Here is a 16,338-nt window from a genome sequence, read left to right on the forward strand (position 1 = left end):
CCGCTGCCGGTTGCCGCTGCCGGTGCCAGTGTCGGTGCCGGTTGCCGCTGCCGCTGCCGGTGCCGGTGGGGGCGCTGTCCCCGCCCCGCCCTCGGAAGCGGAAGCGCCCCCCGCGCCGCCCCCCCCGCCCGCGGAGCCGCCGCAGGTACCGGCGGGGCCGGGACCGCACCGGGACCGCACCGGGGCCGGGGCCGGGGGTGGGAGCGGGGGAGCGGGGCTGCTGCGCGCTGCGGGCCGGGGCCGCTCCGGGCGGGCATCGCAGCGCGGGGGGCGGAGGCGGCGCAGACCCCGCGGGCATCCCACGGGCGCGGGGCCGAGCGGGGGCCCGAGGGCGCGGGGACCCTCCCGGGGGGCTCCGTCGGGACCCGAGGAGGGGAGCTCCGTCGGGGTGGGGGTCGCGGCCGTGGGGCCGGCGGAGGGGGAAGGGGCCGTGTCCGCGGGCGTCCCCGGTGTGCGGGGGCCGGGGGCGGGGGGGGCGCATCCGCGGCGTCCGCTGCCGTCGGTGCCCGCCCGTGCCCGGCTGCCCGTCTCCCCGCAGGCCCCATGGAGGCCGAGGTGCCGACGCGCCGGGGGCTGTAGCGGCCGCAGCTGAGGGTCGGGCCGGGCCCGGCGGCGGGGGCTCCCCGGGGAGGGGCTTCCCGGGTCCCTTCCCGCGCCGCCGCTGCCACCGCAGACGCCGGACCCACCGCAGCCGCCCCCCGCGACCTTCCCGCGCGCCCACCATCACCCCACCACCACCACCACCAGCCCCGGCCATGTCGGGGGCCCTGAGCAAACGGAGCGACCTGGCCAACGACAACAGCCACCCGGGGCTGAGCCTGGGGCTGCGGGACCCCCCCGCGCCCGGGCACCCGCAGCCCGGCCCCCCGCAGGGCACCCAGCCGCGGGCCGGGGGCGACCCGGGCGCCCCCAGCGAGGAGCCGGCCAACGCCAAGTGGGTGAAGGACGGGCAGAACCAGCTGCGCCGGGCGGCTGAGCGCGACCAGAACCGCAACGAGCTCGGGTCCCCCCTCGCCGAGGAGGAGGGGCTGGGGGTCCCGGCCCCCAACACCCCCGCGGGGACGCGGCCTCTGCTCCTGCAGCTGCGGGGCGCCCGCGAGGACGAGGAGGAGGAGGAGGACGAGGACGAGGATGAGGAGGACGAGGAGGAGGACGAAGAGGAGGACGGGGACTCGACGCCGGTGCAGAGCGACCCCGCGACGGCCGAGTCGGAGGCGAGCGGGGAGCGCGTGGCGCGGGAGCCGGGGCGCAGCGCCAGCCGCCTGTTCGGTGTCCGCGGCGGCACCGCCAGCGACGAGGACTCCAGCTGGGCCACGCTCAGCCAGGGCAGCCCGGCCGGCAGCTCCCCTGACGATGCAGGTGGGCACCCGCCGCTCCACGGCCCCACGGCTGCCCCTGCGTCCCTGCCGGCCCCACAGCTGCTCCTGCCAGCCCCACGGCTGCCCCCAGGTCCCTGCCAGCCCCATGGCTGCCCCTGCATCCCTGCTGGCCCCATGGCTGCCCCTGCCGGCCCCACGGCTGCTCCTGTGTCCCTACCGGCCCCACGGCTGCTCCTGCATCCCTGCTGACCCCACAGCTGCTCCTGCCAGCCCCATGGCTGCTCCTGCTGGCCCCACGGCTGCTCCTGCCAGCCCCATGGCTGCTGCCAGGTCACTGCCAGCCCCACAGCTGCTCCTGCTGGTCCCATGGCCAACCCTGGGTCCCTGCCAGCCCCACGGCTGCTCCTGGCAGCCCCTTGGCTGTTCCTGCTGGCCCCACGGCAGCCTCTGACAGCCTCATGGCCACCCCCACTGCCCTGGGTCCCTGCCAGCCCTATGGCTGCTCCTGCTGGCCCCACGGCAGCCTCTGCCAGCCCCACTGCTGCTGCCAGCCCCACGGCAGCCTCTGCCAGCCCCACTGCTGCTGCCAGCCTCTGCCAGCCCCGCTGCTGCTGCCAGCCCCACAGCTGTTCTGCTTCCCCCAGGGCTGCCCCTGGCTACCATCAGCCCCTGCACCCCTGCCTGTTTGCCCACTAATACCTGTTCTCCCCAGCCACTGGGGGGCCGCTCCAGCCCCACAATCTTCTGTTACCACTGTGACACCTTGCTGTGAGCCCCCAGCCCATTCTGTGCCCCCCAGCACCTCTCCCTGCTCCTGCCCCCCTGTGCCCCCCACGCCAGTGCTGTCTTCACCCACCCCCCAGTCTGGGAGTGCAGCCCCACTGTACCCCCCTCCAGCCCCACTGTGCCCCCCAGCCCCATTGTGCCCCCCAGCACCCTTCCAGGCTGCAGCCCAACCCCCTACCCCAGTCCCTATCCCTGGCAGTACCCCCCCCGCGTCACGTCTGCCCCACGCAGCCCCCCAGCCTGTGCCGCGCCGTCCCCCCGTGCCCCTCTCCCCGTTCCCGCATCCTCCGCCCCCCGTCCCAGCCCACCAACCCCGTCCCGCCCCCCGCCGTCCCCGCCCCCCGCGCATCCCGGTCCCGATGCGCATCCCGGTGCTGCCGTCAGCGGTTGCCGGGGCAACGCCTGGTCCAGCCCGGCGCAGGTGAGCGCTGCCGTGGGGCTGGGGGCTGCTGGGATGGGGGGTGGGATGGGCCCCACGGCAGTTCTGCGCGGGGCCAGGCGTGGGGCTGAGCAGGGACTGCCCCAGGGGCGCGGACACTGACCTCCCTGCCTCTCCCCCCGTGCCCCCAGACTCCTTCTGGACCCGCAACTCCTTCGAGACGGACTCAGACCTGCCGGCGGGATGGATGCGGGTGCAGGACACCTCGGGCACCTACTACTGGCACATCCCCACCGGCACCACGCAGTGGCAGCCGCCTTCGGGGCTGGCCCGCGGCTCGGCCCCGGGCTCCCCGGCCATCACCCCCTCCTCTGAGGAGCCCCCGGTGAGTCCTGGCTGGGGGGCTGCGGGGCTGGGATTGGGGAGCTGCAGGGCTGGGGGGCTGCATGGCCAGGGGGTTGTGGGGCTGAGGGTTGGGGGGCTGGGGGTTGAGGGGCTGTGAGGCCGGGGAGCTGGGGGTCTGCAGGGCTGGGGAGCTGCAGAGCGGGGGGCTGTAGGGCTGGGGTGCTGAAAGGCCAGGGGGATGGGGGGCTGCAGGGCTGGGGAGCTGCAGAGCGGGGGGCTGTAGGGCTGGGGTGCTGAAAGGCCAGGGGGATGGGGGGCTGCAGGGCTGGGGAGCTGCAGAGCTGGAGGCTGGGGGGCCAGGGAGTTGGGGGACTGCAGGGCCAGCGGGCTATGGGGCTGGGGGTTGGGGGACTGTGGGGCCAGGGGGCTGTGGGGCCGGGGGGCTGCCCCATGGCCACACCCTGAGCCAGCCCTGCTGTTCCTGCAGCTCGCCTGGACGGGCTTTGCCCCGGCTGAGCGCTTTGGTGAAGGTGATTTCTGGAAGGTGAGAGGGGGCAGTGGGTGGCCTGGGGCAGCCCCCCATGGCGCACGGCCTCTGCAGCCCCCCACTCCCTCCCCAGGACCCCTCGGCTGAGGACGTGGACGAGGAGCCAGGAGCAGAGGATGCAGAGCCGCCGTCGCCGAGCCCGGCCTCGCCGGGAGAGGGGTGTGTGTGGCACAGGGGGGATGGGGGGTGCAGCCTCCTGGGGAGCTGGGACCCCAGGCAGCGGGAGGGGGCTGCGTGGGCTCGCTCTGGGGGTCCCGGGGTCAGCGCTGGTGACAGTGCCCTCGCTCCTGCAGCGCGGCCCTGCCCGAGGAGGACAAGCCGGGCTCCAAGGTAGGTCAGAGCCCCACCGGCGTGGGCAGCGCTTTCCCCACTGGCTCCGCGGGGTCTGGGGTCCGCCCTGGTGCTGGGGGGCGGCTGAGACCCCACGCCACGCCGTGCCCCGCAGCGCTTCGCCGTGCGCTCGCTGGGCTGGGTGGAGATGAGCGAGGACGAGCTGGCGCCCGGCCGCAGCAGCGTCGCCGTCAACAACTGCATCCGGCAGCTCTCCCTGCACCAGCGCGGCCCTCCCGGCGCCGGGGCCGAGGTCAGTGCGGCCCCCTGCCCCCCCCAGCGCCCCCCGGGCCCGGCCCCAGCCCCCCTGACGCGCTCCCCCCAGGGCCGGGCCATGCTGCTGCAGCTGGAGGGCCGCACGCTGAAGCTGCTGGACCCGCAGGACCAGGCGCTGCTGCACGCGCAGCCCGTGGCCGCCATCCGCGTCTGGGGCGTGGGGCGAGACAGCGGCAGGTGGGGCCGGGGGCTCGCTGTGCCGGGCTGGGGGGGCCCGTGCAGCTGCAGAGCGGAGGGTGTGGGGAGCTGGTGTGTGTAGGGCTGTGGGGGTCTCTTGCAGGGGGGGCTGTGGGGGTCCCCTGCATGTGGGGTGTAGGGCTGTGTGGGATGTGGGTGGAGGGAGGGGTGGGCTGTGGGGGTCCTGTGCACGTGGGATCCTGAGGCTGAGCCCCCAGCGGTGCTGGTCTGGCAGAGGGAGGGTCTCGTGGGTCTGCTGGGGGGACACCGGGGCAGGGGGTGGGGGGCTGTGCTTGTCCTGGCCCCGCTAACTCGGCTCTCGCTCTCTCCTGCTGCGCTGCCCGGGGATGCAGGGAGAGGTACGGCTCAGCCCCACGCCAGCCCCCAGCCCTGTGCCTCGCTGGGCCGGTGGAGGAGGCACACGGTGGGTGGGAGGAGCTCAGGGGAGGTCCAGGGGGGTCCTGAGCGTGACCCCTGCCCGCAGGGACTTTGCCTATGTGGCCCGGGACCAGCTGACACAGATGCTCAAGTGCCACGTGTTCCGCTGTGAGAGCCCCGCCAAGAACATCGCCACCAGCCTGCACGAGGTGTGCTCCCAGGTGAGACCCCTGCCAGACGCCCTGCCAGCTCAAAGGTCCGCTCCCAGGCAGGGCTGTCCCTGCTCTGGCGTCCTCAGGGGGCAGCTGGGGGCTGTGGTGTGACAGCTGGCGGGGCCGGTGCCCCCCTGCTCTCCCCAGATCATGGCGGAGCGGCGCAGCGCCCGGGCGCTGGCGAACGGGCTGTGCATGGATCCCTCCCGGCTGGTGGAGATCCCTTTCCAGGGTACAGGGCCGGGGGTCGGGGTGCCTGTGGGGAGACACGGTGCACTGGTGCTGGGGGTCTGCGGTGCTGATGGTGGTGGTGCTGGGAGGCTGCATGTGGGGTGCTGTGGTGGGGTGTGAGGGGGATGGTGGTGGTCCTGTGGTGCTGAGGAGGTGATGTGATGCTACTGGGGAGTGTGAGGGGAATGGTGGTGGTGCTGGGGCGCCGTGATGCTGGGGGGCTGAGCGTGGGGTGCCGTGGTGCTGGGGGACTGTGGTGCTGGGAGGGTGATGATGGTGGTGCTGGGGATCTGTGGTGCTAAGGGGGTCATGGTGGTGCTGGGGTCTGTGGTGCTAGAGGGGTGATGATGCTGGCACTGGGGGGCTGCATGTGCGGTGCTGAGGGGCTGTGGTGCTGGGGGGTGATGTGGCGGTGCCAGGGGGCTGTGGTGCTGGGAGGGTGATGTGGTGGTGCTGGAGGACTGTGGTGCTGAGGGGCTGAGCGTGGGGTGCTGTGGTGCTGGGAGGGTGATGATGGTCGTGCTCGGGGGGGCTGTGTGTGGTGAGCTGCGGTGCTGGGGGTCTGTGGTGCTAGAGGGATGATGATGATGATACTGGGGGGTGCTGCGGAGGTGATGTGCTGGTGCCGGGGGGCTGTGGTGCTGGGGGGCTGCGTGTGGGGTGCTGTGAAGGTGATGTGCTTGTGCCAGGGGGCTGTGGTGCTGGGGGGCTGCGTGTGGGGTGCTGTGGAGGTGATGTGCTGGTGCCAGGGAGCTGTGGTGCTGGGGGTCTGTGTGTGGTGGGCTGCGGTGCTGGGGGTCTGTGGTGCTAGAGGGATGATGATGATGGTACTAGGGGGCTGCATGTGGGGTGCTGGGGAGGTGATGTGCTGGTGCCGGGGGCTGTGGTGCTGGGGGGCTGCGTGTGGGGTGCTGTGCTGTGGTGCGGATGTGGGGCACAGCAGTGCCGGTGCAGAGCTGACCCTGCCCTGTGCCACAGTGGAGTTCCCGGCGCCCAAGAATGAGGTGGTGCAGAAGTTCCCGGTGTGCTACCTGGGCTGTGTGCCCGTGGCCAAGCCCGTGGGTGAGTGTGGGGCCAGGGGGTTGGCGGGGGGCACTCTTTGCCCTCCGTGGGACAGCCGTGGGACATCCCTCAGCCCCTCACCGCCCCCCTCCTCTCGCAGGCATGGACGTCATCAACGCGGCGCTGGAGGCGGCGCTGGCCACCGGCACCAAGGAGCGCTGGACCCCCACTGTGGTCAACGTGGCACCCGCCACGCTCACCATCACCCACGAGCAGGTGCGTGGTGCCGCTGCCGTGCTGTGGCAGGGGCCGAGCGCTACCGGTGCCAGTGCCGTGGCAGGGGCTGAGCGCTACCGGTGCCAGTGCTGTGGCAGGGGCTGAGCGCTACCGGTGCCAGTGCCGTGGCAGGGACCGAGTGCTACCGGTGCCAGTGCTGTGGCAGGGACCGAGTGCTACCGGTGCCAGTACCGTGGCAGGGACCGAGCGCTACCGGTGCCAGTACCGTGGCAGGGACCGAGCGCTACCGGTGCCAGTGCCGTGGCTGAGCACCGTCCATGCCCGCAGACCGAGGCGGTGCTGTGCGAGTGCCGCGTGCGCTTCCTGTCCTTCATGGGGGTGGGCCGGGACGTGCGCTCCTTCGCCTTCATCATGGCCAGCGCGCCCGGCGCCTTCCGCTGCCACATGGTGTGGTGCGAGCCCAACGCCGCGGGGCTGAGCGAGGCGCTGCAGGCCGCCTGCATGGTGAGTGTGTGTCCCGACCCCCCGCAGCCCCCCGGCCCCTTCCCCAGCCCCCCGGGCCCGCGCTCACCCCCGCTTCCCGCAGCTGCGCTACCAGAAGTGCCTGGACGCCCGGCCCCAGGCCTCCAGCTCCTGCCTGCCCGCGCCGCCGGCCGACTCGGTGGCTCGCCGGGTGGGCTCCTCTGTGCGCCGCGGCGTGCAGACCCTCCTGGGCAGCCTGAAGCCCAAGCGCCTCGGGGCCCAGACGCCGTGAGCTGGGACGAGAGACGCGACCGAGGCCCCTTTCCCCACCCGCTGCCGCCAGGATGGGCTGCGAGGCCAGGCAGGAGGGGGCGGCAGCGCCGGGGACGTGCGGGGCGCTGGCGGGGGGGCGAGCCCGTGCCGGGGCTGGGGTCCCCGGGGGCGAGGGGGCCGTGGGGCGCCGGGGAAGCGCGCCCAGAGCTGTGCCCCAGGGCGGTGGGCCAGGGGGTCGAGCCCAGGGATGGTGGCGCGGGGCCCCCCCAGCCCGATGCATGCGGTCTAACCTGCGGCGGGGGGCTGCCGGCGCTGCCGGCTCCGGAGCTGCCGCTCACGCTGTAACGAAGCTCTTGTGTCGTACTAAATGATTAATAAACAACCCATTCCACCAGCCCGGGGCCTCCCTGCCGGGGCCACGCGAGGCGCAGGGCCGGTGGCGCGTGTGGCCGGGCCCGGCAGTGGCCGCGGGGTCCGTCACACCTTTATTGAGCTCGGGGCTCAGCAGAGCCGCCGCTGCCGCCACAGCGCCTGGACGCGGGCGAAGGGCAGCGCCGGGCGCAGGGGCTGGCACAGGCCGGGGTCGGCGGAGCGGCCGGTGCGCAGGGCGCAGAGCAGCGCGGCCTTGCAGGCGGCCAGGCACGGCTGCCGCGGCGGGTGCCCCTTGTGCAGCAGGAACCAGAAGCGCTGGAACAGCCGCTCGTCGTCCTGGAAGCGGCGGATGAGCAGGTCCCAGTCGGCGGGGAAGGCGCCGGGCAGCCCGTAGGCCTGGCGGGCGCGGTAGAGCCGCTGCCACCGCGGCGCGGCCCCCGGCGCGTTGGCCTCGGTCAGGTTGAGGATGAAGGTCTCGTGGTCCAGCACGGCGTGGGAGCTGCCGGGGTAGGCGCCGTCCACCTCGTAGACGCGGTACCCTGTGGCAGGGGGGCGGCGTCAGGCGGCGGCGCCGCGGCCGGGGGGCACCGGGGGCCGGGGGGGGTGATCGCGGCGGGGTCGGGGCGCACCGGGGTTGAGGTTGATGTAGGTGGTGACGCTGGGGGCCACGAAGGCCACGGACACCGGGCGCGTCAGCGTCTCCTCGTCGTAGAACATCTCAAACTCGTCCAGGTGCGTGTGCCCGAAGAACTGCGCGGCGATGGTGCCCTCAAACCTGCGCCGGGGCGGGGGGTGAGGGCGGCAGCCCCCCGGCAGGGGGGAGGGGGCCGGGGGTCTGCGCTGACCTGCTGACGATGCGGTAGTAGTTCCAGCTCCAGCTGCGCAGGCAGTGCGCCGGCGGGATGTGCCCGATGATGTGCACCTGGGGGGCAGCGTGGCACGGGGGGGGCTGCGGGATGCCCGGGACCCTCCTCGCACAGACCCCCCCTCACACGGGGCGCCCGTGCCCCCCTCACCTTCTCCCCCGCGTGCTCAGCGGCCGCCAGGACCCCCACGAGCCACTGCAGCTGCCCGGCCGGGTCCGTGGCGTTGATCAGGAGCCAGAAGTTGGCCTGGGAGCAGAAGTTCATGTTGAGCGAGACGAGGCGCAGCCCCGGCCAGACCTTTGTCGTGTAGAAGCCGCCGGCCCTGCGGGGATGGGGGGATGGAGTGAGCGTGGCCACTCCCCACAGCCACCCTCCCTGCTCCAAACTCCCCGGCCTGGCAGCCCCCAAGCCCCTGCCCCCCTAAAGCACCCCACACCCTCCCAGCCGCGAGCCCGCTCAGCTGCTGCCAGCCACAGCCCCCCAGCGTGGAGACTCCTCTGTGTCCTCCCAGTGGCGAGCCCCCCTGCCAGCCCAGGACCCCCCTGTGCCCTCTCAATATGGAAATCACTCTCTACCCTTCCACCTCTCAGCCCTCCTAAGCCCCTGCCAGCCCAAGCACACCCTGCTCCAGTCCTGAGCCCTCCTTGCCCAAAGACCCCCAGCCCGCAGCCCTTCTGCTAGCCCATTGCCTGCAGCCCCTACTAACCCAGAGCACTCAGGCCCCTGCTAGCCCACCCCCTACATCCCCTGCTAGCTCAGAGCCCCTAGGTCCCTGTTAGCCCCTCCACTGCAGCCCCTGATAGCCCACCCCCTGCAGCCCCTGCTAACCCAGAGCACTCAGACCCCTGCTAACCCAGAGCCCTGAGGCCCCTGCTAGCCCCTCCACTGCAGCCCCTGCTAGCTCAGAGCCCCTAGGTCCCTGCTAGCCCCTCCACTGCAGCCCCTGCTAGCCCACCCCCCGCAGCCCCCGCCCCCACCGGAGGGTCTGCAGCGCCGAGGGGGGCAGCCAGTCCTGCCAGGCCTGTGCCATGGCGTCGTACAGCCAGGCCGCCGACTGGTTGCCCCGCACGTATGGCGGGGGGAAGGCGTTGACGGGGGTGGCCTCGTGGTTGCCGACGGCCGGGTAGACGGGCAGGTCGCCCAGGTGCCGGCGCAGCAGCGCGGTGACGGTGCGCAGGGCCAGCAGCTGGTCCTGCCGGCTCTGCTGCCACACGTCGTGCGCCGGGATGTCGCCCGTCCAGTATGCGGCAGCGAAGGCGCCGGCGCCGGGCAGCTGCGCCAGCAGCCCCTCGATGGTGTGCAGCGGCAGGTCGCACTTGCCGTACTCGCCCCAGAAGCCGGCGCCGCCGGGGCCGGGCCGAGCGGGGCCGCGGCAGCACAGCGGGTCGGGGCAGGCGACGTCGCTGCCCGGCGTGTAGCGCCGGTCCCAGTGCAGGTCGGTGAGGAACAGCAGCCGCGCCGTGGGGGCGCCGGGCGGCGGCGGCCGCGGCGGCCGCACCGGGGGCTTGGGGGTGTCGGGCAGGGTGACGTTCCAGGCGCCCAGGATGTCCCAGCGGCCGCAGCGCCGGCCCAGCAGCAGCCCGCACGCCTCGCCGGGCCGCAGCACCGAGCGCGCCCACGCCGACACCACGTCGCGCTGGAAGAGCTGCACGGCCTGACGGCAGATCTCGGCACGGGCCAGGCGCAGGTCCTGGCACAGCCGCGACGCCACGCGCCCCACGCGCGACACGGCGGGCTCCATCTGCGGGGCAGGCACGGGCTGGGCTGCCCGCGGCCCCGCCACGGCCCCCGCCACGGCTCCCCCTGCCCCCTCCCCAACCCCCTGCGCCACAGACCACGGCTCCCCCTGCCCCCTCCCCAACCCCCTGCGCCACAGACCGGTTCCCCTCTGGGGCAGGAGGGGGTGTTCCCCGGCGCCCGTCCCCCCCGCCCAGCCTGTCCCCGTCCCCGTCCCCGTCCCCGTCCCCGTCTCGTGCCCGTCACGAGCCCCGACGTGTCCCAGCACGTTCTGTCACGAGGCCCCGTCGCGGTCCCGCCTGTCGCTGTCCCGCCGCGATCCCCTCTCAATGTCCCGTGACATCCCGGCCCCGGCGCTGCCCCGTCCCGGTCCCTTCCACGCCTGCTGCCCGGAACCTCGCTCTGCCCGCCCCGGTGCCCCCCGCCCCGGTGCCCCCCGTCCCCTGCCTCGGTATCCCCCCGCCCCGGTGCCTCCCGCCCCAGTGCCCCGCCCGGTGCCCTTCGCCCCGGTGCTCATCCCGGTGCCCCCACCCGGTGCCCCCCTGCCCCGGTGCCCACCTGCAGCGCCAGGTCCAGCGCCCCGAAGAGCAAGCGACAGGCCGGGCACGAGACGTTCCGCCAGCCCAGGCGCTGCCCCGCCGCCAGCAGCGCCTCGCGCTCGGTCGGGAGCGGCCCCGACGGCAGCGACAGCGACAGCGACAGCGACAGCGCGAGGAGCAGCGCGGGGAGCAGCGCGGGGGGCGGCGGCGGCGGGACCCCCGCGCCCAGCCCAGCGCGCGCCGCCATGGCCCAGCCGCGCCTCCGCCGCCAGAGGGCGCTGCGGGGCGCTGCGGGGCGGGGCGGGGCGGGGCCTCCGGGGAACGACGGGACACGGACGGGGCGGCACCGGGACACGCACCGGGGGCACGGCGGGAGCGCGGGCACCCTGGGCACGGGGGCATGAGACCCTTGGGCACGGCGGGAGAGGGGTCACCATGGGCACCGGGGCACCGAGACCCTTGGGCACGGCGGCAGAGCGGGTCCCTGTGGGCACGGTGAGAGAGTGGTCACCGTGGACTCTGGGGGACTGAGACCCTTGGGCACGGCGGGAGAGCGGTCACCGTGGGCACCGGGGGCACCGAGACCCTTGGGCACGGTGAGAGAGTGGTCACCGTGGACTCTGGGGGACTGAGACCCTTGGGCACGGCGGGAGAGCGGTCACCGTGGGCACCGGGGCACCGAGACCCTTGGGCACGGTGAGAGAGTGGTCACCGTGGGCACCGGGGCACCGAGACCCTTGGGCACGGCGGCAGCACAGGGCATCCCCGTGCGCACTGGGAGGATTGGAGACCCTTGGGCACGGCGGGAGAGGGGTCACCGTGGGCACCGGGGCACCGAGACCCTTGGGCACGGCGGGAGCGCGGTCACCCTGGGCACGGGGGCATGAGACCCTTGGGCACGGCAGCAGCACAGGGGATCCCCGTGCGCACTGGGAGGATGGAGACCCTTGGGCACGGCGGCAGAGCCGGTCCCTGTGGGCACGGGGGGAACAAGACCCTTGGGCACAGCGAGAGAGTGGTCGCCATGGACACTGGGGGACTGAGACCCTTGGGCACGGCGGGACAGCTGTCGCCGTGGACACGGGGGGAACGAGACCTTTGGGCATGGCAGAGGTGTCACCATGGGATTCTGGGGAGAGGAAGTCCTCGTGGTCACTGGGGGACATGGAGGTAACTTGGGGCACTGGGGAGATGAGGTCCCCGTGGGCAGTGGGTGATGAGTCCTCTTGGGCATTGGGGCAGATGGTCCCCATGGGCTATGGGGAGATGGGGTCTCCTTGGGGTTCTAGGGGGATGGAGTCCCCCTGGACACGGGGGAACCAAGACCCTTGGGCACTGGGGGAGATGGAGTAACCTTGAGATGCTGGGGCATAGAGTTCCTTTGGGCACTGTGAGGATGGAGACCCTGTGAGGTTCTGAGGAGATGGGAGTCCCCTTGGGGTCTCTCCTCCCGAGGCTGGTCCCTTCCCCTGTCGTGTGTGTGTGTGTGTGTGTGTCTGTGTGGGTGTGGGTGTGGGTGTGGGTGGGTGTGGGTGTGGGTGTGGGTGGGTGTGGGTGTGGGTGTCTGTCTGTGTCTGTCTGTGTGTGTGTCTGTGTGACTGTGTGTGTGTCTGTGTGTGTGTGTGTGTGTGTCTGTGTGTGTGTGTCTATGTGTGTGTGTGTGTGTCTGTGTGTGTGTGTGTCTGTGTGTGTCTGTGTGTGTCTGTGTGTGTCTGTGTGTCTGTGTGTGTGACTCTGTGTGTGTGTGTGTGTGTGTCTGTGTGTGTCTGTGTGTGTGTGTCTGTGTGTCTGTGTGTGTGTCCACCCCCCCATCCTGCCCAGCTTTGCCCCATGGACCCCCCGGTGTCGGCTCTGGCTGAATGTGGTGGGAAGCGGCAGCGGCAGATGGGCACAGGGACAGTTTATTGCGGCTGGAGACAGGGAATGGAGTGAGGAGACCCCAGTGTGAGCTGGGGGCACCTCGACCTTCCCCAGCCTGCCTAGCCCCGAGGGCCTGCCCCAGCTCCTCATCCCCAGCCTGCCCTGGGCATGCTGTCCTGGGGGGCACTGAGGGTCCTGGGGCTGGGCAAGGGCCAGCAAGGCCCCGGGGAGGACGGGAGAGGGGCGACACGGGGGTCCCGGAGGCTGGGGGTGCACCGAGCTGTGCCGGGCACAGGGAGGGTGCCGGGGCAGACGGGGGCACGAGGCTTTCAGGCAGAGCCTGGGGCAAAACAGGAGGCGGCTCAGGGGGGCCCGAGGCTGCTGACGGTGGTGTAGCTGAACTTGGAGAGCGAGGCGTTGGCGTGGGTCACCTCCTCCTCGAGCGGGCGGCGCGGGCAGGCGCGGCGGCAGCCGGCGCACGTGGCCAGGAAGGCTTTTCGGAAGCGGCGGTTCATGAAGCAGTAGATGAGGGGGTTGGCGCAGGCAGAGGTGTAGGACAGGAGGTGGATGAAGGAGATGGGGGCCCCCGAGAGCGCCCGCTGGGCCGCCCGCGGGGCGAAGGCGCGCCACGTGTTGGCGGTGAAGACGGGCAGCCAGCAGAGGAAGAACATGGCCACGATGACCACCAGCATGCGGATCACGCGCCGCTTGGCCACCAGCTTTGCCTCCGAGCTGTTGATGCGCGCCCGGTCCTGCTGCGCGCCCGCGGCGCCCAGCGCCCGCAGCTCCAGCGCGCCGCCCGGCCGGGACAGCTGCAGGTAGCAGCCGTCGCCCTCGTCGCAGGCAGGCGCCGGCTCCCCGCCGCTGTTGCGCTGCCCTGGGGGGTGGAGGGGATGCGGTCACGGCTGCGGTCACGGCTGCGGCCCCGCATGGACCCGCCTGGGCTGCGGTGGATGCGGGATGTGGCATGGGGAGGGCTCCTCAGGGGAGCAGTGGGCACCCGGGGTGGGGGTGCAGCCGTCTCCCTCGTCCCATGCTCAGGGGGCTCTACCCGTGCAGTGGTCTGGCTGTGGGAACCCAGCCCCTCACCTGCAGCCTCCCCCTTGATGTCCAGCTCGAAGCGGATGCCCCGGTAGAGCTCGCGGGAGATGAGCCCGTACGCCACGATCATCACCACGCCTGGGATGAAGAAGAGGATGAGGAGCAGCAGGACGTACCTGGAAGATGCAGCACCCATGGCTCCGTGTCCGCACACCAGCCCGGCTGTAGCAGTGGGGCCGGTGCTGGATCACGTGCGGGGGGTCCCGAGGCCGCGCGGGGGTCCCAGGGCCGTGGACTCACCAGGCCTGCCGGATGTGCTCGCTGGGCCAGTCGTGGGTGCACTGGCTGAGGGGCGGGCGGGCGGCGGCGGCGGGCACGGCGCGCGTGGTGCTGTAGACGGCGTAGGGCAGCATGAGCAGCGCCGAGAAGAGCCAGGTGCTGGCGATGACCCGGCAGGCGTGCGAGCGCGTCTGCCAGACGCGGGACTGCAGCGGGTTGCAGATGGCGCTGTACCGCTCGATGGCGATGGCCACCAGGCTGAAGGTGGACACCGAGACGGAGACGCCTGCGGGCAGCGCGGGTCAGTGGCACGGCTCGGCTCGGCCCTCCCCCTGCCCACCAGCCCCACGTACCCATGAGGTAGGCCATGAGCTTGCAGATGGCCTCTCCAAAGACGAAGGTGCCCATGAGGTTGGGGATGAGGGTGAAGGGCATGCAGCAGAGCGCCAGCATCAGGTCGCTGAGCGCCAGGGACAGCAGGAAGGAGTTGGTGACGGTGCGCAGGCGGCGGTTCAGGAGCAGCACCGCCACGACCAGGGCGTTCCCGCAGACGCTCAGCAGGAAGATCAGCGCGTAGAGCAGGACACGCACCGTCAGGTCCAGCTCTGCGGGCAGCACGGCACAGTCACGGGCGCCTCGGGGACAGCCCAGCACGGGAGGGCAGCGTGGCTCTGATATACCCCGGTGCCTCAGGGACACCCCAGCACGGGAGGGCAGCGTGGCTCTGATGCACCCCTATGCCTCGGGGACACCCCAGCACGGGAGGGCAGCGTGGCTCTGATGCACCCCTATGCCTCGGGGACACCCCAGCACGGGAGGGGCAGCGTGGCTGTGATGCACCCCGGTGCCTCAGGGACAGCCCAGCACGGGAGGGCAGCGTGGCTCAGGAGATGTAGCCTGGCACCCTGGAACACCGCGGCACAGAGGGGTGGCTGGCTGAGGAGGGGTACCCCGGTGCCTGGGGTCACCCCGGCACGGGAGGGCAGCGTTGCCGAGCACGCTGGGCTCTGTCTGGATCCGGCCGTGCCTGGTAGGATCAGTGGGCAACCAGGCTGCCGGCTTCCCTCCGTGCAGGTGTCCGTGTGATGTCCCGCTGTCCCCTCGCTGCCACCCGCGCTGGGCTCCGGCACCGGGAGCTGCGGTGCTGCCCGTCCCCGGCGCTGAGCCCTCGGCCGTGCCGGCGGGATGCGGCTGCCCGCGGCTGCCCCGGGCCTCTGTCCCCCGGGTGTTCGGGCTCCCGCGCCCCCGGCAGCCCCGGGACGTGACTGGCCAGGACCGGTCCTCCCCGGGAGACGAACAACAGCTATGCCGGTGCCGCATCGAGCTGCTCGCCTTGCCCCGGGAGCCGGCACCGGGACGCCGGGCAGTGCCTGTTCCGCCGAGACGCGGAGCGCCCGGGGCGCGTCCCTGCCGGGACCGGGGACCGAGACCGGGGAGAGCGGCCGGCGGGGCTGCGGCGGGACGTGGAGCGCGGCGGGGTCCGCGGGCTGCCCCGGGCAGGCGGGCAGAGAGCTCCGGGTAGCACCGGAGAGGACCGGGCAGGCGGACGAGGGGCACCGGGGCTGCAGCGGGCAGGAGGATGCGCCGCGAGGCACGGCGGGCTGCACCGGCGAGCACCGGGAGGCACGGCAAGCTGCACCGGCGAGCACCGGGAGGCACGGCGGGCTGCACCGGCGAGCACCGGGAGGCACGGCGAGCTGCACCGGCGGGCACCGGGAGGCACGGCGGGCTGCACCGGCGGGCACCGGGAGGCACGGCGGGCTGCACCGGCGAGCACCGGGAGGCACGGCGAGCTGCACCGGCGGGCACCGGGAGGCACGGCGGGCTGCACCGGCGGGCACCGGGAGGCACGGCGGGACGAAGCGAAGGGCACGGCGGGACGATGCGGGGTGCCGCGGGGCGCACACGGCGGGACACGGCGCTCCCTCCCGTTCCCTCCCGGTCTCACCTTTGGGCGCCGGGGGTCCGCGGAGGCCCCTGCGGAGGAGGTCACAGGCGGAGCCGTTCCCGGCGGAGCCGGTGCCGGTGCCGGTGGCGGGGCCGGATCCGTTCCCGGGGCGGCAGAGCAGCTCCTGCAGCGACTCGTTGAGTCGCCGCGGGTCCATGGCGCCGGCGGAGCCGCCGTCAGAGCCCCCCCGCGCCCATCGCGCCCGCCCCGGCGGCAGCACCGGGAGGCGGCTCCGCTCCGCTCCGCAGCCGCCGGGAGAATGAGCGGGGGCGGCGCCGGCGCGGGGCGGGCCGGGGGCGGGGGGGCGGTAGCGGGGAGAGGCGGGGGGGATGCGGCGGGGGGGCGCGATGCATCGGGGACACCGGCAGCGCGAGCGGAGCGGGCGGACGCGGGGACCGCCGGACCCGCAGCCGGCAGGACCCCGCGCGTGGGCATGGAGGGGCTCGGGATGGGCTTGCATGGTGCTCGCCGGGGGCTTGGAGTGTCCCGGGGTGCGGTCACCGGGACGCGGTCACCGGGCAGGGGTCGTGGGGTAACCTGGCAGACCCGAGCTCCGGCCCCCTCCTGCCGGGCTCGCCGCCGCCGTGGCCCGTCCCGTCCCCTCGGTTCTCGCCACTGCCCACGCGCAACCGGCCCGGCCTCTGCCCCTTGTCTTGCTCCATCCCCATCCCCATCCCCATCCCCATCCCCATCCCCATCCCTCTCCCTGTCCCGTCCCGTCCCGTCCCGTCCCGTCCCGTCG

General features: G+C 73.3%; 3 protein-coding genes across 4 annotated transcripts; 1 reads left to right on the top strand and 2 right to left on the bottom strand.

Moving 5' to 3' along the window:
• Window positions 1-125: 125 nt before the first annotated feature.
• APBB1 (amyloid beta precursor protein binding family B member 1) lies at window positions 126-7,348 on the top strand. Of its 2 annotated transcripts, none has more exons than XM_061989937.1 (14): window positions 126-145; window positions 539-1,359; window positions 2,676-2,869; window positions 3,317-3,373; window positions 3,450-3,535; window positions 3,670-3,706; window positions 3,822-3,959; window positions 4,032-4,159; window positions 4,644-4,758; window positions 4,897-4,981; window positions 5,959-6,042; window positions 6,143-6,258; window positions 6,547-6,723; window positions 6,806-7,348. In XM_061989937.1, the coding sequence occupies exons 2-14, from the start codon at window positions 756-758 to the stop codon at window positions 6,971-6,973; spliced, it is 1,989 nt and encodes a 662-aa protein (XP_061845921.1). In that variant the 5' UTR covers window positions 126-145; window positions 539-755; the 3' UTR covers window positions 6,974-7,348. The 2 variants fall into 2 exon arrangements, with proteins under 2 accessions (XP_061845921.1, XP_061845928.1); XM_061989944.1 differs by having other exon boundaries at window positions 4,089-4,159.
• On the bottom strand, window positions 7,341-10,718 carry SMPD1 (sphingomyelin phosphodiesterase 1). The gene is made up of 6 exons (XM_061989956.1): window positions 10,488-10,718; window positions 9,170-9,933; window positions 8,343-8,514; window positions 8,172-8,248; window positions 7,956-8,101; window positions 7,341-7,865 (listed from the first exon to the last, which is right to left on the bottom strand). Exons 1-6 carry the CDS (start codon window positions 10,713-10,715, stop codon window positions 7,456-7,458), a joined length of 1,797 nt encoding a protein of 598 aa, XP_061845940.1. The 5' UTR covers window positions 10,716-10,718; the 3' UTR covers window positions 7,341-7,455.
• A 1,972-nt stretch (window positions 10,719-12,690) lies between these two features.
• On the bottom strand, window positions 12,691-15,753 carry CCKBR (cholecystokinin B receptor). Its single transcript, XM_062020322.1, has 5 exons — window positions 15,597-15,753; window positions 14,002-14,253; window positions 13,670-13,934; window positions 13,418-13,545; window positions 12,691-13,205 (listed from the first exon to the last, which is right to left on the bottom strand). The coding sequence occupies exons 1-5, from the start codon at window positions 15,751-15,753 to the stop codon at window positions 12,691-12,693; spliced, it is 1,317 nt and encodes a 438-aa protein (XP_061876306.1).
• Between the last annotated feature and the right edge of the window lie 585 nt (window positions 15,754-16,338).

The sequence above is a fragment of the Colius striatus genome, chromosome 1, assembly GCF_028858725.1.
Source record: "Colius striatus isolate bColStr4 chromosome 1, bColStr4.1.hap1, whole genome shotgun sequence".
Taxonomy (NCBI): Eukaryota; Metazoa; Chordata; class Aves; order Coliiformes; family Coliidae; genus Colius; species Colius striatus.